Source organism: Colobus angolensis, unplaced genomic scaffold, assembly GCF_000951035.1.
Source record: "Colobus angolensis palliatus isolate OR3802 unplaced genomic scaffold, Cang.pa_1.0 Scaffold186, whole genome shotgun sequence".
NCBI lineage: Eukaryota > Metazoa > Chordata > Mammalia > Primates > Cercopithecidae > Colobus > Colobus angolensis.
The window spans coordinates 1661616-1683841 of NW_012114999.1; the positions used below are offsets into that span (position 1 = coordinate 1661616).

The window sequence follows — 22226 nt, forward strand, 5'->3', positions numbered from 1 at the left end:
AAAAATTATCCAGGTGTGGTGGCGGAGGCCTGTAATCTCATCTACTCAGGAGGCTGAGACAGAGAATTGCTTGAACCTGGGAGGTGGAGCTTGCAGTGAGCTGAGATCGTGCCACTGCACTCCAGCCTGGGCAACAGAGCAAGATTATGTCTCAACAGCAACAACAACAAACAAAACCATAAAAATTAAATAAACTTTTAAAATCTAATAGCTAACACCTGGTTGAGCACTCAACATGTATGGGTATTAGCTAAGGCTATACATACACTATTTTGTTTAATCCTCAGACTGCCCTCAACCCCTTGCATATGAAGAAGCTGAAATTTAGTAAATATTAAATAACTTGCCTCAATCTATACCCCTGGAAAGTGGTGGCAGAGTTTTGAACACAGTCAGTTGAATGCCAGAAGTGGTTAAACATTAGGCCCTATAGCGCTTCTCTGAAATTGTAATATTTTGATTTATATATATTACTCATCTACTAGATCAAGAGCTTCACAATGACTGAAATCATATTTTGTCTTTTTGTTTGTTTGAGGTTTGTGGTTTCGTTTTATTTTATTATTTTAAAAGACTGGGTCTCACTATGTTGCTCAGGCTGGACTTGGACTCCTGAATTCAAGCCATCCTCCTGCTTCAGCTTCTTGACTAGCTGGGACTACAGGCACACACTATCACACCCCATATTTTTGTCTTAAGCTTCTCAATAGTCCCAGCACTTTGCGCAGTAGCTGTTCAATGTATTTTGAATGAATGATTAAAAATAAGCCTGGTGTCGATTTCATTGGTACAATTTATATTTACATATGTAATATTCATATCATATGCTTTTATATATTCGTATGTGTGTGTATATATAATTTATACCAGCTTAGCACCGTTGTGCTTAAGTGCCTGAGATGTATCTCAAATGCATAGGCCAGAGGAGAGAAGCTTGTGTCATTAGCTCTGACCCCCCAGCACTAACCCTGATTTACCCCTTTCTTTCACTTGCCTGAGCACATCAATTTATTTGGTGAAAGAGCTTACACTTTAACATCTCACTGAAATAGCTCATTCTAACCGAAGAAAGAGCTAATTCTGACCTCCCACGAGTGCTTGAGCATTTGCCTAAGTGAAATTCCACTGTGTGAATTTCACCCAACACCACCTCTGCTCCAGCTCCTGCCACTCTACTGCTCATACCCTGGAACTCCACATGTGGAGTAGAGGACTGAGGATGCAGGGTGCAGTGGGCAGTAGCACCCTCCTCAGATAGTTTTACTTTTTTTTTTTCCTCTCGCTCCGTCGCCCAGGCTGGAGTGCAGTGGTGCGATCTTTACTCACTGCAAGCTCCACCTTCCGGGTTTACGCCTTTCTCCCACCTTGGCCTCCCGAGCAGCTGGGACTACAGGCACCTGCCACCATGCCCGGCTAATTTTTTGTATTTTTAGTAGAAACGGGGTTTCACCATGTTAGCCAGGACGGTCTCAATCTCCTGACCTCGTGATCCACCCACCTCGGCCTCCCGAAGTGCTAGGATTACAGGCGTGAGCCACTGCGCCCGGCCCTCAGATAGTTTTATTTGCGGTAAATTCAGTGAGCAATTAAAAGTTTTCTATGTTCCGGGCGGTGGCTCAAGCCTGTAATCCCAGCACTTTGGGAGGCCGAGACGGGCGGATCACAAGGTCAGGAGATCGAGACCATCCTGGCTAATACAGTGAAACCCCGTCTCTACTAAAAAATACAAAAAACTAGCCGGGCGAGGTGGCGGGCGCCTGTAGTCCCAGCTACTCGGGAAGCTGAGGCAGGAGAATGGCGTAAACCCGGGGGGCGGAGCTTGCAGTGAGCTGAGATCTGGCCACTGCACTCCACACTCCAGCCTGGGCGACAGAGCGAGACTCCGTCTCAAAAAACAAACAAACAAAAAAAAACAACAAAGTTTTCTATGTTCTAATACTGTACACCCTTAGCATTGATTTGATTTGGGTCACTGTCTGGGAGGGGAACCCCTCTAAACCTGGCAAGGGTTAAACCCTGGAACACCATGCTCTAAACTGCCAAAGGTGTTTAAGTCAGTCATGTTAGCTCCATTGTTCACAGAAAGGAAATGCAAGGGAGATATTCCTCTGAAAGGCAAAAACAACCCAAGGTACAAAGAAGGAACTCACCAGAGAAGTTAAACCCACTGATGAGCAATATTCCTCCCTCACCCTGGGCACTTGTATTTGGGAGCTGTTTTAGAGAACCAGACCATCTCAGTTACATTCTAGGATTGCACTGTCTAATACAGCAACCACTAGAGACACTGGCAGCATGTGACTATTTACATGTAAACTTAAATTAAGCCAGGCATGGTGGCTCATGCCTGTAATCCCAGCACTTTGGGAGGCCAAGACAGGAGGATCACTTGAGGCCAAAAGTTTGAGGCCAGCCTGAGCAACATAGTCAGACCCCATCTCTACGAAAATAAAAATAAAAAAATTAGCCAGGTGTGTTGGCACAACTGTAGCTATTCTGGAGACTGAAGTGGGAGGGTCACCTGAGCCCAGGAGGTGAAGGTTGCAGTGAGTTAAGATCATGCCCCTGCACTCCAGCCTGTGTGCCAGAGCGAGGCCCTGTCTCAAAAATAAATAAATTAAAAGTTCAGTTTCATAGTCACACTCACATACTTCAAGTGCTCAATAATAGCACATGTGGCTAGTGGCTACTGTCTGACAGCACAAATATAGAACATTTCCACTCATCAGAAAGTCCTATTGGTAGCACTATTAAAGAAAAAGGAGACATAACACTACATTTCAACTCCTACTAATGTTCAAAACTGTTTTGTTGTTTTGTTTTTTAAATGAAGGTTCACAATGAAATAGTGACAGCCTATCTTACTAGGCTCGTTACTTTCTACAATATGAATCTGAAAGGTACTCAAATAAAAAGCTATGGCCTCCATTCACTGGAGTTATAAGAATAGCTTTAACTTAGCAGGGTATGGTGGCGTGCACCTGTAGTCCCAGCTACTAGGGAGGCTGAGGTGGGAAGATCACTTGAGCCCAGGAGGTGGAGGTTGCAGTGAGCTGACATCACGCCACTGCACTACACCACACCCTGGACAATAGAGCAAGATCCTATCTCAAAAAAAAAAAAAAAAAAAAAAGAATAGCTTTAACCTCACCACTTTACCACTTTACCTCCACCATATTCATTCTTTAGAAGACCCTGACATCATCTTAGGAAAGAACATTATTAAAAGACACACAATTCTGTTTATCTCTTGATACTTGTGCACAAGTAGAGACTAGATCTGCCATGATTATGGGAAAGAACAAGCTCTCTGGCTGTATAACTCAGACATCACTTCTATATGTGATCCTACACATTAACACGGTCAGCCCAAAAAACTTTTGAAATTGAGCCACCAGAATGGGACATCAATAGTGTGCCAGTTCCTACCCACCAAAAGGAGATATTCATTCATTTCTTGACTTTCCAAAATACTTGTTTTAAAGCAAGATAAAATTTGGTGGAACTAGAGTTAGTAATTCCACTTAAACTATCCAATTATCTGGGAACTAGTAACTTCTACATTAATACAAGTGACTAGACTGTGACCTAAAATTTCAAGTGTTCTTGCCAAAAATGTGATCAACCCCTTTGAGTTCTTCGAGCTCCAACCTTCTCATTCATAAACTGGAGATAATAATATCTACTTAAGCACTGAAGTGACAGTTAAATGGAATAATATATACAATGTGTATAACAAGTATTCAAAAATAGTAGCTATTGTAATTGCTATTTTCCAAACCCACAAAGCACCAATGTGCAAAAACAAAAAGACGAATAAAAAAGACTGAATTTGAAGAATCCTGATTTTGACACCTGCTAATAGTCTGGCTTTTAACCTCTGTAAGCTTCAGTCTCTTCATCAAGCAAATAAAAATAAGAGTCCCAATCATAGATGCGACGTGAGATGTGTTTTTATTCCATGCGAAATTGTCTAATTAAAGCCAGGTACAAACATTAGCTAATGTTAATTAGCAGTCTCTCCCACCTCCACCAAAAAAAAAAAAAAAAAGGACAAAGTGAGGAAACTATTTTAGAAACATGATACTTTACAGAAAAATTAATGTAGCTTTTATTATGAACTGTGTTCCCAAACACGACGGGAGGCAACACTTCTGAAATCATTATTGAGAGGCCATGCAACCATCAACATTGCCACCAAATAGAGTTTGTGAACAAATGCTATGATAACCAGTCATTTTCTTCTTCTCCATATGAGAAATTTGAAGCCCATACAGACACGCTAGGTCTCCTCTGTGAATGTATATTCAAAGAAACGTAAACAGCAGCCAATTACTGCTAGGAGAGAATTGCGACAAGTGTTGAATTACAAAAAGCCAATTACTAAAATACCTTTCTTGCAGGTGTGGAATTAAACCTAACACTTAAACCTAACACTTCATAAGTTTTGTTCATCACTCGAATGGCTGCAATACAATGAGATAACAGTCTTAAAATAAAACTGAAGAAATGTTAACAAGCTGTTCCTGTGTTTTGAAGATGAAGCGAAATATACAAATCCTAACTCAATAACAAATTACTTTCTATTACAGCAGTTACATTTTTATAAATTTTAATATAAAATCAAACATTGTTTTACACATTTACCTGTTTCCCACTAGGGTTTCTAAAGGCAGCAGTCATTTTGGTGGTAACCATGATAAGCAGAGAAGACAGGGAGACTAGGGATTTGAATTGAATTTATAGCTGACTCATAGGGAGTGTTAACGACATTGCCACTGGGATCCACCCATTTAACACCCTTTCAGTTCCACCTTATACACTTGTTAGGTAGTAGGGAGCTGGGAATGTGGAGGACTAGGAATGCTGAAACCAAAGCTTTTTTGTCTTAGGTATGCTAATTGATTTTGGTTTTTCATTCCTTCTTTCCTTCTTTTCTCCCCTCCCTCCCTCCCGCTCTCCCTTCTTTCCTTCCTTCCTCCCTTCCTCCCTTCCTTCCTTCCTTCCTTCCTTCCCTCTTCCATCTTCCTTGTTCTGTCCCTCCTTCCTTCCTTCTATGACTTGATTTATCTCAGAATGATGTTATAATTGTTACTGTGTTTGAGTGCCGATGCTGAGGCATTGGTTAGAAACTTCTATAATTAGGTGTTTTCTGACACAAGACAAAATTATTAATTTGGTAGAACTTTCCTCTTTGGCTTTTTTTTTTTTTTTTCACTCGTTACCTGAGGTTTTGGAATTCTGCAGGCTATATTGTGTTCTATTAATGGATGTTGCAGTTGTGTTACTCAGGGGCTATTGAGAGTTTACTATGCAATACAGAAGCAAATAATATACCTCACAAGTGATATACCTTGTGAAAGCTACCTAAATAGAGAGAAAGCCACTTCTTCAATTCTTTTCTAGGAGATCTGATATATTGGTTTTAAAGGATTACCTCTCTCATGATGGCTTCCATTTTGTTTTGTTTTTTAAAGACAGGGTCTCGCTATGTTCCCCAGGCTGGCCTTGAACTCCTGGGCTCCAGGGATCCTCCTGCCTCAGCCTCCTGAGTGGCTGGGACTATAGGTGAATACCCCCATGTTGCTGATGGCTTATGCTTTTAAAGCACTTACCATAGCTGGGCACTATGGAAGCACTTTTCATCTATCATCTCACTTAATCTTTATCATAATCATATTGTTATCCCCATTTACAAGTGAATCCCCAAACCAGTCACTCACTAAGAATGCTGAATTTATTTACTCCTTCATTTATTCACAAATATATTAAAGATGTTCAACTATGTCAGCTACTTTCCTAAGAGCAAGGACAGTAACTAACATTTTCAGCTCCTACAACATGTCAAAAATAATGTTATGTGCTTCCCCATGAGGCAACTATTATTTGGCCCATTTAAAAGACAGGGAAGCTATGCCTGGTCCAAAGTCAGATCGTTAGTAAAAGGAAAAAGCAAAAATGCAAGCATGAGTCTCTCTTGACTACAAAGCCTGTATCATTTGGAGTTACAAAAATGTGGTACCTGTGTTCACACTCTAGTGTAAGAATGTGTAGTCTAGTATAGAAGACAAACATATGAACAAGTAAATGAACAATAACATTATATGTTCTGTTGTACCAAGATATAATATGTTGGGAATGTATAGAAAGGGGAGTACCTAGCATGGCTGAGTTGTACTATTTTTATTGTCCATACCCCCTTCCATCTTTTTCCATTAACAGGTATAGATGCCTGACTCAAATGAAGCCAGTCACATTACCTTAACTGCCTGATCATACTGATTGATTCAAGGGGTTAGGCCTGGGAGAATCCTGCCCTGGGGTTTTTCAAACCAGAGCTGGAAAAATAAAAGCCCTTTGCCCTCTCATTATGAAGCTCTAAGGATGACACTCTAAGGAGATCCTGGCTATACTCAGAGAAGCTAAATGAGATGGAGAACATCCTGAGGATATTAAAGTCCCTGGTTCCAGTAATCCTGCCTTTCCTAAGCCTTTGCTGTTCTAATCTTTCTTTAATGCTGTGACCACCCCCATAACCTTCAAAGGAAGGAGAGAAGGAGGAAGGGAAGGAGAGAAGGAGGAAGGGAAGGAGAGAAGGAGGAAGGGAAGGAGAGAAGGAAGAAGGGAAAAAGGAAGGACTCATGTACTCATCAAACATTTTTTTGAACATGTCATACCAGACATTGTTCTAGGCACTGGAAATAGATACATGTGGTAGCCATCCTCTGATTTGACCATGAGTGATCCTTGCTTTTGACCCAATGATCCTCTTTGCCTGTTATTCATTTATGTATCCATGTGTAATCCGTCCTACATCGAATAAGGCTTGTCTGTGGGACCAATAAAATATGGCAAAAGTTATCAGTTATGGCTGGGCATGGTGGCTCACGCCTGTAATCTCAGCACTTTGGGAGGCCAAGGCAGGAGAATCACCTGAGGTCAGGAGTTCGAGACCAGCCTGACCAACATGGTGAAACCCCATCTCTACTAAAAATACAAAAATTAGCCAGGCCTAGTGGTGTGCACCCATAGTCTCAGCTACTTGGGAGGATGAGACAGGATAATTGCTTGCATCCGGGAGATGGAGGTTGCAGTGAGCCGAGATCACGCCACTGAACTCCAGCCTGGGTGATAGAGGTGAGAATCTGTCTCAAAAAAAAAAAAAGTGACCAATTATAACCTCTGAGACTAGGTCATTGCAGTTTTTGCCTTGTTTTCTTAAATCGCATGCTTTAGGGGAAGCCAGCCACCATGTGTGAACAGCTCTGTGAAGGAAAATGAACTAAGGCTTCCCATCAACATTCAAGACCAACTTGACAGCCATGCCAATGAGCCACCTCAAAAGCAAATCCTTCAGCCCCATCAAGCCTTCAGATTACTCTAGTACCAGCTCACATCAGACTGAATCTCATGAAAAACCAAAAGCCAGAACCAGTCAGCAAGCTGCTGCTGAATTCCTATTACATAGAAACTGTGAGTGCACCATTGCACTCCAGCCTAGGCAACAGAGTGAGACTCTGTCTCAAATTTTAAAAGGGTGGGGGTAGCAAAGGACTTGGACATTTCTCCAAAGAAGATATGCAATAAGCACATGAAAAGACGTACCACGTTATTAATGATTAGGGACATGCAAATCAAAACCAAATGATACACCACTTCACACTTACTAGAATGCTATTATGAAAAAAGCAGAAAATTACAAATGTTGGTGAGATGTGGAGAAATTTAAACCCTTGTGCATTGCTAGTGGGAATGTAAACTGATACAGCCACTGTGGAAAACAGTTTGGCAGTTCCTCAAGTTAAAAATAGAATTACCATATGATTCAGTAATTCCACTCCAAGCCAAAAGAATTTAAAACAGGAGCTCAAATAGATACTTCTTCACCAGTATTCATAGCAGCACTATTTACAATAGCCAAAAGGGGGAAACAACCCAAATGTCTATCAAAAACTAAATGAATAAAGAAAATGTGATACATCGAGGTCAGGAGTTCGAGACCAGCCTGGCCAACATAGTGAAACCCTGTCTCTACTAAAAATACAAAAAAATTAGCCAGGCATGGTGGTATGCACCTGTAATCCCAGCTACTTGGGAGGCTGAGGCAGGAGAATCGCTTGATCCCGGGAGGTGGAGGTTGCAGTGAGCCAAGATTATACCACTGCACTCCTGCCTGGGTGACAGAGCTAGACTCAGTCTCAAAAAAAAAAAAAAAAAGAAAAGAAAATGTGGTATGATGAAATATAGTATTCAGGCATACAGAGGAATGAAGTTCTGCTACATGCCATAACATGAATGAGGCTTGAAAGCATTATGGTAAGTGAAATAAATCCATCATGAAAGGACAAATATTGTATTATTCCACTTATATGAGGTATCTAGAGTAGTCAAATTCATAAAGACAGAAAGTAAAATGATGATTACTAAGGTCTGGGAGAACAGGGAATGAGGAGTTATTGCTTAATAGACAGTTTCTGGTGGAGCAATAAAAGGGTTTTGGAACTAAGTAGTTGATGATGGTTATCAATATTGTAAATGTACTTAATGCCACTGGATTATACACCTAAATATGGTTAAATCAGCAAACTTCAAGTTATATATATTTTTCCATAAAATATACATTAAAAATATATCTATGCACAAAATATACATAAAAAAAGAGAACAGCTTCTGGGAATTTAGAAAATTTTCTTGGAAAAGAAAAATAAACAGAAAAAGAATCTTGATTTGACTTCGTCAAAATAATAAGTTGAACACATTAATAAATGTATATATAATATATATGATATGAGATGGTATAAGTGAAGGAGAAAGGGAGTGTGAAGAAATGTTATTACAAATTTATTTTATTTTATTTTATTATTTTATTTTATCTTATATTGAAACAGGATCTGACTCTGTTGCCCAAGGTGGAATGAGATCAGAGCTTACTGCAGCCTAAACCTCCTGGATTCAAGCGATCCTCCCACCTCAGCCTCCCGAGTATCTGAGACTACAGGCACATGCCACCATGCCCGGCTAACTTTTATGTTTTGTTTGTTTGGGTTTTTTGTGTGTGTTTTTGTTGTTGTTGTTGTTTTGTTGTTGTTTGTTTGGTAGAGACAGGGTTTCACCATGTTGCCCAGGATGGTCTAGGACTCCTGAGCTCAAGTGATCCAACTGCCTCAGCCTCCCAAAGTGCTGAGATTACAAGCAAGAGCCACTGCACCTGGTGGTTACTCTAATTTTATACAGGACAGTCAGGGAAGACCTCACAAAGTAGGTGGTGGGGGCTGGGCACAGTGGCTCACACTTGTAATCCCAGCACTTTAGGAGGCCGAGGCAGGTGGATTGCTTGAGCTCATAATACTCGAGACCAGCCTGGGCATTTTGGCGAAACCTCGTCTCTACGAAAAATACAAAAATTGCTGGGTGTGGTGGTGCATGCCTGTAATCCCAGCTACTTGGGAGGCTGAGATGGGAGGATGGTTTGAGCTCAGGAGGTGGAGGTTGCAGTGAACTGAGATTGCGCCAATGCACTCCAGTCTGGGTGATAGAGCCAGACCTTGTCTCAAAAAAAACAAAAGGTGAGCTGGACACGGTGTCTCATGCCTGTAATCCCAGCACTTTGGGAAGCCGAGGTGGGTGGATCACGAGGTCAGGAGTTTGAGACCAGCCTGGCCAACGTGATGAAACCCCATCTCTACTTAAAAAAAAAAAAAAATACAAAAAATTAGCCAGGTGTGGTGGCGGGGGCCTGTAATACCAGCTAATTGAGAGGCTGAGGCAAGAGAATTGCTTGAAATTGGAAGGCAGTGGTTGCAGTGGAGCCAATATCACACCACTGCACTCCAGCTGGGCAACAAGAGCAAAACTCTGTCTTAAAAAAAAAAAAAAGATGACGGTGGGCAAGTAAGCCATATCTTGAGAAGAGCATTCTAAACAGAGAGAACAGCAAGTACAAAGGCTTTGAGGCAGAAATGCACTGGGCATATTCAAAGAACAACAAGGAGACCAGTAGTGTGGTTAGAATGGAGTAAGCAAGATAAATACTATGATATGAAATCAGAGAGAAAACAGAATCGGATTACATAGAAGGTCCTATAGGCCTTTTCAGGACTTTGGTTTTTATTCTAAATTGGATGGATACGCAAAGTAACATCTGACTCCTGTAGGGTGTGTGTGTGTGCGTGTGTTTTAAGAGACAGAGTCTTGCTATATTGCCCGGCTGGAGTGCAGCAGCTCTTTACAGATGCAATCAAAGTACACTGCAGCCTCCCAAGTAGCTGAGATTACAGGTGCATGCAGCTGTGCCCAGCTTTCTGACTCATGTTTTATGTTTGAAATCATTGGCTGCTGTGAAGCAAATTCTCTAGGGGATAGGAGTATTAAACCTGGAGACCAATTGGAAGATATTGAGAGATGATGATTGCTTAAACTATGGTGGAAAGTGCAAGTGATGAGAAGTGATTAAATTTGGATATATTTTCAGCCAACATAATTTTCCTTCAGATTGGCTATGAGATAAGAGAGAAAGCAAGGTTAACTTTGAGATTTGGGGCTTGGGCAACTTGAAGAATGGAGTTGCCATTTACAGAGACTGGGAAGACAGAGGGAGAAGCAGGTTGAAAGGTTGGGTTGGGTTTCTGGGTTTCTGTCATATGCAATCAAGAGTCCTGACCAGCCTGGGCAACATAGTAAGACCCCGTCTCTAAAAATAGAAATAAAAATAAAAATTTAGCCAAGCGTGGTGGCTAATTGTATTTTATTTTACTGAGACAGGATCTGACTGTTACCCAAGGTGGCACTTGTAGTCTCAGGTACTCAGGAGGCTGAGGCAGGAGTATTCCTTGGGCCTTGAGTTAGAGGTTATAGTGAGCTATGATGGTATCACTGCACTCCAGCCTGGGGAAAAAAAGGAAAGAAAAGAGTTCTGATTAAATACTTGAGTAGCCAGAGAAACAAAGTAAGTAATATTTGAGGCAGATCTTAGTGAACAAGAATTCCATTCTTTCTGTTAGGGAATGAAGTGTGTGGGTGTAGTTAATGCTTATTGAACTATCTTTGGAATCTCATCTGCTGGTCCATCTGTATGTGTATATTCTATATGCTGTATCATTGAGCTTTTGCTGGTTATGCTACATTAACAAAAGCCCCAAAATCTTAGCAGCCATACATATAAAGGTTTATTTTTCATTTGCATTTTCTTTTATGGCAGGTTGGCTATGACTCTGCCCTATACAATCTATTTCATTTGTTAGATGCTCAAACCTGTAGTACTTGTAGAATTGTTAACTGTGGTATCAGCGTTTTCATTCATTCATTCATTTAACAAATATTTGTTCGATATCTGTTTCAGGCAAGACAAGGTCTAGTAGTGAGAATAGAGTGGTGAATAAGATAGCCAACATCTCTAATTTCCAGGAGCTTATATTGAAAATGAGATTAAACACATACAAAATAATCAAAATAACAATAATGAATACTATATTCATAAATAATAGCTGCAAGAGAATTTAGTACCTTTTTTAAATTAGAAAAATATAAAAATTATTAAAACTAAAATGGCCAGCCGGACATGGTGGCTCACGCATGTAATCCCAACACTTTGGGAGGCCAAGGCGGGCAGATCACGAGGTCAAGAGACCGAGGACATCCTGACCAACACGGTGAAACTGCACCTCTACTAAAAATATGAAAATTAGCTGGGTGTGGTGGCACGCGCCTATAGTCCCAGCTACTCAGGAGGCTGACACAAAAGAATCGCTTGAACCCGGGACGCAGAGGTTGCGATCTCAGCCGAGACAGTGCCACTTCACTGCAGCCTGGCAACCAAGCAAGATGCTGTCTCATAAAAAAAAAAAAAAAAAAAAAAAAAAACCTAAAATAACTAGGTGTGATAGCTCACACCTGTAATCCCAACACTTTGGGATGCCAAGGTGGGAGGATCATTTGAGCCCAGGAGTTAAGACCAGCCTGGGCACCATAGAAAGACCCTGTCTCTACAAAAAATGAAAAATTAGCCAGGCATAGTGGTGCATGCTTGTAGTCCCACCTACTAGGGAGGCTGAGGAGGGAGGACTGCTTGAGCCTGAGAGGTCAAGGCTGCAGTGAGCCAGGATCGTGCCACAGCACTCGAGCCTGGGTGACAGAGCCTGTCTCAAAACAGCAAAATTTAATCAATGTAGACCTGAAACTATTGTGTAGAATACTATTATCTACATCACATCACATCAGTCCTTTAAATGACTTAATGCTTATTTAGGTATGATCCACAAGGTTTTCCTGGTACTTAAGTATACCTACATACAATTAAGTATAAAAGAGTTAATGCCTTGACAGGAATATTGTAAACATTTTTAAAAGGTAAATAATAAATAAAGAGTAAAAACTGTAGCTTTGTGAGTCTCAATGTCTAATTCAAGTCACAATGAACATCTAAAAATAATTCTGAACACCATGTAATTAACTTAATACACTTTGCCTGAATGCCCAATAGATCTGAGTTACCAACACCTGTATGTAGCCAATAAATTGACAATCATTTATAAATTATCACCTGTGACTCCATCCGCTCTACCCATTTATTTTGTAAACTTTTATTTATTTATTTATTTTTATTTTTATGTATTTATTTATAAATAAATACATAAATACCCAATAGATCTGAGTTACCAACACCTGTATGTAGCCAATAAATTGACAATCATTTATAAATTATCACCTGTGACTCCATCCGCTCTACCCGTTTATTTTGTAAACTTTTATTTATTTATTTATTTTTATTTTTATGTATTTATTTATAAATAAATACATAAATACACTGTCCAGGCTAGAGTGCAGTGGTACGATCTCAGTTCACTGCAACCTCCGCCTCCCAGGTTCTAAGCGATTCTCCTGCCTCAGCCTCCAGAGTAGCTGGGATTACAAGCTTGCACCACCATGCCCAGCTAATATTGTATTTTTAGTAGAGACAGGGTTTCACCATGTTGGCCAGGCTGGTCTCGAACTCCAGACCACAGGTGATCCACCCGCCTTGGCCTCCCAAAGTGCTGGGATTACAGGCATGAGCCACCATGCCTGGCACTGTTGGTTTTTTTTGTTTTTTTTTTTTTTGAGATGGAGTCTTGCTCTCTTGCTCTGTCACCAGGCTGGAGTGCAGTAGTGCGATTTCAGCTCACTGCAACCTCCGCCTTTTGGGTTCAAGCGATTCTCGTGCCTCGGCCTCCTGAGTAGCTGGGATACAGGTGCGAGCCACCACACCCAGCTAATTTTTGTATTTTTAGTAGAGACGGGGTTTCATCAAGTTGACCAGGATGGTCTCCATCTCCTGACCTCATGACCTGCCTGCCTCAGCCTCCCAAAGTACTGGAATTACAGGTGTGAGCACCACACACGGCCAATTTAGTTATTTATTATTTATTTTTTGTAGAGACGGGATCTCACTATGTGGCCCAGGCTGGCCTGAAACTCCTGGCCTCAAGAAATTCTTCTCCCTCAGCCTCCCAAAGCACTGGGATTACATGTATGAGCCACTGCACCCAGCCTATTTTTTAAAATCATAACTATTTCTTTTACATTTTTATCTTAGATCTTTCCACACCTATACCACAAGAAAAATTCTGAATCTATCCAAAGTTAGAAACATTGTAATAAAACTGAAGAATATCAAAGAAAATATCTCAACAGCAGCCTGAGATAAATGAATAGCAGATTTAAGAGTAAATAAAGCAAGCTAGAAGACAATAAAGTAAGATTATTAAAAATGCTAAGAAAAAGTAATTGTTAGGCTGGGCATAGTGGCTCACTCCTGTAATCCCAGCACTTTGGGAGGCCGAGGCAGGTGGATCGCCTGAGGTCAGGAGTTCAAGACCAGCCTGGTCAACATGGTGAAACCCCGTTTCTACTAAAAATACAAAACTTAGCCTGGCGTGGTGGCACGCCTGTCTGTAATCCCAGCTACTTGGAAAGCTGAAGCAGGAGAATCACTTGAACCTGGAAGGTGGAGGTTGCAGTGAGCCGAGATTGCACCCCTGCACTCCAGCCTCGGTGACGGAGCAAGTCTCTGTCTCAAAAAAGTAAATAATAAAAAATAATTTTAAAAAATTAAATGAAAATAAATAAAAATAATTGTTAATGTAGAATTGTGTGCCCATTCCAGAGTGGTGAAATAAGGACCTTTTTGAATAAATAAGAACTGTTTACCACAAGAGACCTGCACTAAGGGAATTTCTAAAAGGAATTCTTTGGGACAGTGCTTTTCAAACTTTAATGTACACACAAATCACTTGGAGATTTTTATTAAAATCAGATACTGGTTCTGCGTTTCTCATAATTGCCCAGGTGATGCCAATGCTGCTGGTCTTAGAGCCAGAGCCACAAAAGAGGTAAGAAGGAAAAACTTAGTTGGAAGGTAGGAGATGAACTAATGAGCAAAGGTATAGATGAGCATGTAGTTAAACCTAAACAAATACCTATATAACAATAAATATTTCTAATTTGGAGGATTAAGAAAAAGATAGAACTAAAAAACTGGAAATAATAAATCAACAGAGAGTAGCTACATAATGAAAATCTACCAATTCACCAAGAACAAATATAGCAACTCTATTTTTAAAACATTGTTATGGAAATATTCAAACACACAAAAATAGAATAGTATAATACAGTGGTTCTTAAACTTTGGCATGCATCAGAATCACCTGGAGAGTTTGTTAAAACACAGATTGCAGGGTGCTGACTCCACAGTTTCTGATTTAGTAGGTGTCAGGTGGGATCCAATGCACTTCCAGCAAGTTCCCAAGTAATGTTGATGCTAATGGTTAAGAGACCACAATTTGAGAAACTCTCATATGGTGATGAACCTCTAAGTACTACCATACTACCATCCATTTCAGCAATCTTGTTTCAGATATTTCCCCAATTTTTTTTCAGAGGGTAGAGGTGGTGAGTGAAAGGAACTGGAATTTTTTTTTTTTTTTTTTTTGAGACAGAGTCTTGCTGTGTCACCCAGGCTAGAGTGCAATGACATGATCTCGGCTCACTGTGACCTCTGCCTCCTGGGTTCAAGCAATTCTCCTGCCTCAGCCTCCTGAGTAGCTGGGACTACAGGCACCTGCCACCATGCCTGGCTGATTATTGTATTATTAGTAGAGACAGGGTATCACCATATTGGCTAGGCTGATCTTGAACTCCTGACCTCAAGTGATCGGCTCGCCTCAGCCTCCCAAAGTGCTGGAATTAAAGGCGTGAGCCACTGTGCCCAGCCTGGAACTGGAGTATTTTAAAGCAAATTCTGACAGCATATCATTTCACCTGTAAATACTTAAAATTTTTGTAAACACAGTAATTAACAGCCTTAATTTATTATGTGAAGATAGAATCCTATATCCAGCTGTGTGAAAATATTCATTCTTCTAAAGCACACATAGAACATTTATAAAAATTAATATGAGACTGGGAGTAGTGGCTGATGCCTGTAATCCCAACACTTTGGGATGCTGGGGAGGGGCAGATGGCTTGAGCTCAGGAGTTCAAGACCAGCCTGGACAACATGGTGAAACCCCTATCTTTACAAAAAAAATACAAAAATTAGCGAGACGTGATGGTACGTGCCTGTAGTCCCAGCTACCCGGGAGGCTGAGCTGGGAGGACAGCTTGAGCCTGGGAGGTCAAGCCTGGGAGGTCTTGGCTGCAGTGAGCCAAGCAAGATCACACCACTGAACTCCAGTAAGACCCTGTCACAAACAAAACAAAACAAAACAAAACTGGGGATTCTCGAATCTCAGGTTCTCCCATTGTCTTTCCTTAGGGAATGCCCCTAACTCTCAGTTACTCAATGCCTGGGAAATATAAGTAGGCCCCATCCTGGAAAATGCATGCAAATTGGCATAGTTTTTGATAACCAAAGCTTTTTCTCTCCCAACTTTAAGGAATTGCTTCAACTCTGCATGCTTCACATTCATTTCCAAAGTGTTCTGGTGCTTAGGGTGGGAAGTAAATGTTTCAAAGTTCACTGGGTAAGTTTCTCTGCACTCTTCCAGGCATACATCCTTTTTGTTTTGTTTTTTAATCAGATTAAATAAATATTACATATTAATTGTGTAAAATGTGAATACAGAAAAGCATAAAGATTAAAATCACTTGTAACCTAGCTGAGCCAATGGCGGGTGCCCGTAGTTCCAGCTACTAGGGAGGCTGACACAGGAGAAACTCTTGAGCACAGGAGTTGACCACAGTGGATATGATCATGCCTGTAAATAGCCACTGCACTCCAGCCTGGGCATTACTGCAAGACCCCATTTCTAAAAAAACAATCACTTCTAATCTAATCACCAAATAATAATCACCATTGATGTTTTGGTCTTTTTCCTTTCTGTTTCATTTCTGAGTATACAAACACATAGAATTTATTTGTTTATAAAAAATGGGATAACGGGCCGGGTGCAGTGCTGTAATCCCAGCACTTTGGGACGCCGAGGTGGGCGGGTCATGAGGTCAGGAGATGGAGACCATCCTGGCTAACACAGTGAAACCCCGTCTGTACTAAAAATACAAAGTATTAGCCGGGCGTGGTGGTGAGTGCCTGTAGTCCCAGCTATCCGGGAAGCTGAGGCAGGAGAATGGCACGAACCTGGGAGGTGGAGCTTGCAGTGAGCTGAGATCGCACCACTGCACTCCAGCCTGGGCAGCAGAGCGAGACTCCATCTCAAAAAAAAAAAGGGATAATGAAAAAATGGAATAATACTTCCTGATACACACATATGTATTTATATACATACATATATATGTATGTGTATATATGTATGTATATAAAGCTGGAGAGCAGTGGCTCAATCTCGGCTCACTGCACCCTCCACCCCCTGGGTTCAAGCAATTCTTCTGCCTCAGCCTCCCAAGTAGCTGGGATTACAAGTCCATGACACCACACCTGGCTAATTTTTGTATTTTTAGTAGAGACAGGGTTTCACCATATTGGCCAGGCTGGTCTTGAACTCCTGACCTCAGGTGATTTGCCCACCTCCACCTCCCAAAGTGCTGGGATTACAGGCGTGAGCCACAGCACCAGGCCATTCCTGGTATATTTAAAGCAATTAAATTGAATGAGAGCTGGGATCCCTAAGGGTGTGAGTATAGAGGGAATACAGAAGTTCAAAGGCTGAGTCTCAGCTAGAGCACAATTAGAGGTTGGGAGAAAGAGGAGCTAACAGACTGAATGGCCAGTGAAGTAGAAGGGAAATCAGGAGAGTGTAGTGTCTGGGAAGACACACAGAAAAAAGTACACAGAAAAAGGTACTACAAGAATATTGAGTTGGCCCGGTCCAGTGGCTCATGACTGTAATCTTAACACTGGGAGGTTGAGGCAGAAGGATTGCTTGAGGCTAGGAGTTCAAGAGCAGCCTGGGCAACATAATGAGACTCTATCTCCTAAAATAAAATAAAATAAAATAAAATGAAATAAAATAAAATAAAATAAAATAAAATAAAATAAAATAGATAAGATAAAATAATACTGAGTCATTGCTACTGATAGGTCAAGAGAAATGACCATTGGATTCAGCAACATGGAAATGTCAACCAAAGGAAAAGAAACACTAGAGAAAATGATCTCTAAATATGTTGACTTTACACAGGAATATAAATAAAGATTCTAATCTGGAATGCACAGAATGGCAAGCCACCAGTGCATTCGGTGAGAGACGAGTTAGAGAAGTTTTATTAGCAAAATAAAGATTTACATAAACTGCCTAGAAACAGAGTTCATTGGTTCCAGAGGTTCAAAGCCAGAGTTATTGTCAGTTCATTGGTGGAGATGCTGTTGCTGGGCAAGTGTTCTTTCAAGAACGTCTTATCTGAGTTACTGCAGTTCTAAAGAATGTCTAGTGAAAAACCTTATCGAAACAGGACATGCTGGCTGGCCTGGTGGCTCACGCCTGTAACCTCAGCACTTTGGAATGCTGAGATGGGAGGGTCACTTGAGCTCAGGAGTTCGAGACCAGCCTGGGAAACATAGTGAGACCTCATCTCTACTAAAAATTAAAACAAATATAAATAAAATAAGCAGGAGATGCATAAAGGATCAGAAAAGGTCTTTAGAAAGTACTAGAGGCCTGTGTGGTGGTTTATAACTATAATCCCAGCACTTTAGGAGGCTTAGGCAGGAGGATCCTTTGAGCTCAGAATTTTGAGGCTGCAGTGAGGTATTTTGCCACAGCACTCCAGGTTTGGTGACAGAACAAGACCCTGTCTCTCAAAAAAAAAAAAAAAAAAGGACTTGGAAACGGTTTTTATCTCAGACATGTAGGCATGAACTGCCTCTACTTTGGGGCTTCCCAGCCCTAGTTTGTTTGGATATAACAAAAGTGATTTCATCCTAGTATCTGCAACTTCCACAGTAGTCATTGGTGACCATGATAGGACCTATTTTCATGAAATGGTGGAGGCAAAAGCCTGACTGTAGTGAATCCAGGAGAAAACAGGAGGAGAGAGTGTAGAGTCAGAGGAACAGACAAATCTTTTAAAGGATTTTGTCTTACAGGAAAAGAGAAAAACGGAGGGGTAGTTGTAAGGAAGAGCATTTTTGTTGGTTTGTAAAGTGGGACAAATAACAGCATGTTTGCATGCTGATATGCTTTGGCTGTGTCCCCACCCAAATCTCAACTCGAATTGTATCTCCCAGAATTCCCATGTCTTGTGGGAGGGACCTAGGGGGAGGTAATTGAATCATGAGTTCTGGTCTTCCCCATGCTATTCTTGTGGTAGTTAATAAGTCTTACAAGATCTGATGGGTTTATCAGGGGTTTCCACTTTTGCTTTTGCTTTTTTCTCATTTTCTCTTGCCACCACCATGTAAGACGTGACTTTCATCTCCTGCCATGACTCTGAGGCCTTCCTAGCCATGTGGAACTGTAAGTCCCATTAAACCTCTTTTTCTTCCCAGGCTCAGGTATGTCTTTATCAGCAGCGTGGACTAATACACATGCTGATAGGAAAATCCATTAGAAAGGAGAATTGAGGGCGCAGTAGAAAAGGGGGAGAATTACTGGAGCAACATCACAGAGTAAGTGAGAAGGGATGGGATCTAGTGCACTGGTGGAAGGGTTAGCCTCACAGCCTCATGTGAGAACACGGACAATTCCTCTATTATTACAAGAAAGAAAGCAGGATATATGTACACAAAAGCATGTAGATGTGTGAATATGCTGGGAATTTGTAGACATTCTTTTCTGATTGTGCTTATAATTTCTCAGTGAAATAAGAAGAAAGGTCATCATCTGAGATTGAGGGTAGAGGAAATATTGGCAGTTTGAGGAGCAAAGAGAAGGTATGAAATTGTTGTCTGAGTAAGTATGGTCTAAATGTTTGTGTCCTCTCCTGACCCAAGTTCATATATTGAAAAACTAATAGCCAATGGGATAGTATTAGGAGGTTAGGCCCTTGGTCAGTGATTAGATTATTAGGATAGAGCCCTCATAATGAGACTCATGCCCTTATCAAAGAGGCCCCCAGAGACCTGTTTTGTCTGTTCCACCATGTGAGGACACAACTAGAAGATACCATCTATGAACAAGAAAGTGGGCCCTCACCAGACACCAAATCTGCTGGCACCTTCATCTTAGACTTCCCAAACTCTAGAACTGTTAGAAATAAATTTCTGTTGTTTATAAGCGACCTAATTTATTGTGTTTTGATATAGCAGTCAGAATAGACTACAACATTAGGAGAATGAAAAAGCAGGCCGGGCTCGGTGACTCACGCCTGTAATCCCAGCACTTTGGGAGGCCGAGGCAGGTGGATCACTTGAGGTCAGGAGTTCGAGACCAGCCTGGCCAACATGGTGAGACCCCATCTCTACTAATAATACAAAAATTAGCCAGGAGTGGTGGTACACACCTGTAATCCTCGCTACTCAGGAGACTGAGGCAGGAGAATCGCTTGAACCTGAGAAGTGGAGTTTGCAGTGAGCGGAGATCCCACCACTGCACTCCAGCCTGGGCAACACAGCAAGACTCTGTCTCAAAAAAAAAGCAAATTCACTAGAGAAATATAATATAGGAGGCAAAGATACTAATAAGATTAAAACTCAGATTTTGGTCAAATGATTTTCTGTGGCTTTAAAACTGCATTTTTCCCCAAATTCTTTTTCTTTCTTTCTTTTTTTTAATACAAAGAGTCTCGCTCTATCATCTAGGCTAGAGTGCAGTGGCATGATGACATCTCACTGCAGACTCGACCTCTCATGCTCAAGGGATCCTCCTATCCCCCTACCAAGTAGCTGGGACTACAGGCACATGCCACCATGCCCAACTAATTTATTTTATTTTTTTCATTTTATTTTATTTTATTTATTTATTTTTAGATAACGTCTGTCACCCAGGGTGGAGTGCGGTGGCATGATCACAGCTCACTGCCACCTTGAACTCGTGGGCTTAAGCAATCCTCCTGCCTCTGCCTTCTAAGTAGCTGGGACTACAGGCTGCACCACCTTACCCAATTTCTAAATTTGTTTTGTAGAGACAGGATCTCACTATGTTGCCCAGGCTAGTCTTGAACTCCTGGGCTCAAGCAATCCTCCTGCCTCAGCCTCCCAAAGTGCTGGAATTATAGATGACAGTCACCATGCCTGGCCCCCAAATTATTTTTCCAATGGAAAATAAAATGAAACATATTTCTACTAATACAAAACTTTAGTAATATCTGTCTACTATTCCTATCCTCATTCTAGTCTTTTAGTTTCATAGTTACCAATCTCACTGCCTACCTAATTCATCATGCCCCCATAGTTTGATGCGTGAGTTAGTCCTCCAAGTTTTCATCAGCATTTTTCACCCGTAGCTGCATTTCTTCTTCCTATCACCTCCGTTTTGACTTTCTGTCTTGGCAAATTCTTGGATACTCTGAGTCACACCTTTCCCTGTTTAATCTTGTCCACAAAACCCTCTTTCCCTACCCTTGAGTAGGACCTAGAACACATATAAACACTTGATGGGAGGTAATTAATTCCTCACTCAGACTAAACATTTTCTTTTTTTTGAGACGAAGTTTCACTCTTGTTGCCCAGGCTGGAGTGCAGTGGTGCAATCTGGCTCACTGCAACCTCTGCCTCCCAGGTTCAAGTGATTCTTCTGTCTCAGCCTCTCAAGTACCTGGGATTACAGGTGCCCACCACCATGCCCAGCTAAGTTTTTCTATTTTTAGTAGAGACGGGGTTTCACCATGTTGTCCAGGCTGGTCTCGAACTCCTAACCTCAGGTGATCCACCCGCCTCGGCCTCCCAAAGTGCTGGGATCACAGGCATGAGCCACCGCGCCTGGCCAGGCTAAACTTTTTCAGAAGTAATTTTTCCAACTCCTGACATAATTTCCAATAAATACCCACTGCTGTGACAATGATGTTGCACCATATTTGGAAATGTTTTTAAAATGGGAAGAAAATTTCATTTTTAATCAGAAAATATGAATACATATTGCTTACTGTTTTATGTACTTGAAGTTAGAGGAAGCTCATTATTAATCATGATCTGATAAAAGTGGAGTTTTAGAAAAGTGAAACTTATGGAAGCATGAAGAACAGATGGAGGAAGAAAATGCTGGTGATAAGTTGGAAAATTATCCATGGTGCAGTAATTTAAGTGAGATAAAAGGATGTGTTTGTTTATTTATTTACTTGAGACAGGGTCTCATTTTGTCACCCATGCTGGAGTATAGCAGCGTCATCATGGCTCACTGCAACCTCCACCTCCTGGGTTCAAACAATCTTCCTGCCTCAGCCCTCCAAGTGGCTAGGACTACAGGCCTGCACCACTACACCTGGATAATTTTTGTATTTTTGTACAGACAGAGTTTTGCCATGTTGCCCAGGCTAGAAGTGTGTTTAATTGGCCATGTTTAATCAGACAGCCATTTAATATTTATAATATCAAAAAAAAGTTTCTCACTGAGACAATCCACGCTATTACTATGTCTATTAGGTTTTCCTTTGTTCAGATGGTCCTCAAAAGTATAGTAGTCCTTTGATTTTTAAGTACTTTTTTAAAGAATGTGAAGTGAGTAGTTTTTGAGTCATTTGGCAAGTTGAATTTTTAAAATCTGAACCATTAATATGAGTAATGTCTGAACAAATCCTGGTTACATAGCCACTCCTTTCCCAGGTGCAGCAATTACTTTATCTGAGTTTTAATCAATAGCTGGGTGCCCTTTGGGACTCCAAAATAGAAATTTCTAACTTGGATCCCAAGCAATATGTTA

At 41.0% G+C, this 22226-nt stretch overlaps 1 protein-coding gene across 2 annotated transcripts in view; it reads right to left on the minus strand.

The window, feature by feature from the left end:
- The window catches only part of EVI5 (ecotropic viral integration site 5), a 307542-nt gene extending 302840 nt beyond the window's left edge, over positions 1-4702 (minus strand). For both annotated transcript variants that reach the window (XM_011939985.1, XM_011939984.1), the window contains exon 1: positions 4648-4702. In XM_011939985.1, the coding sequence (XP_011795375.1) occupies positions 4648-4698 (51 nt within the window). In that variant the 5' untranslated portion in view covers positions 4699-4702. The remainder of the gene's footprint in view (positions 1-4647) is intronic.
- Positions 4703-22226: the final 17524 nt, after the last annotated feature.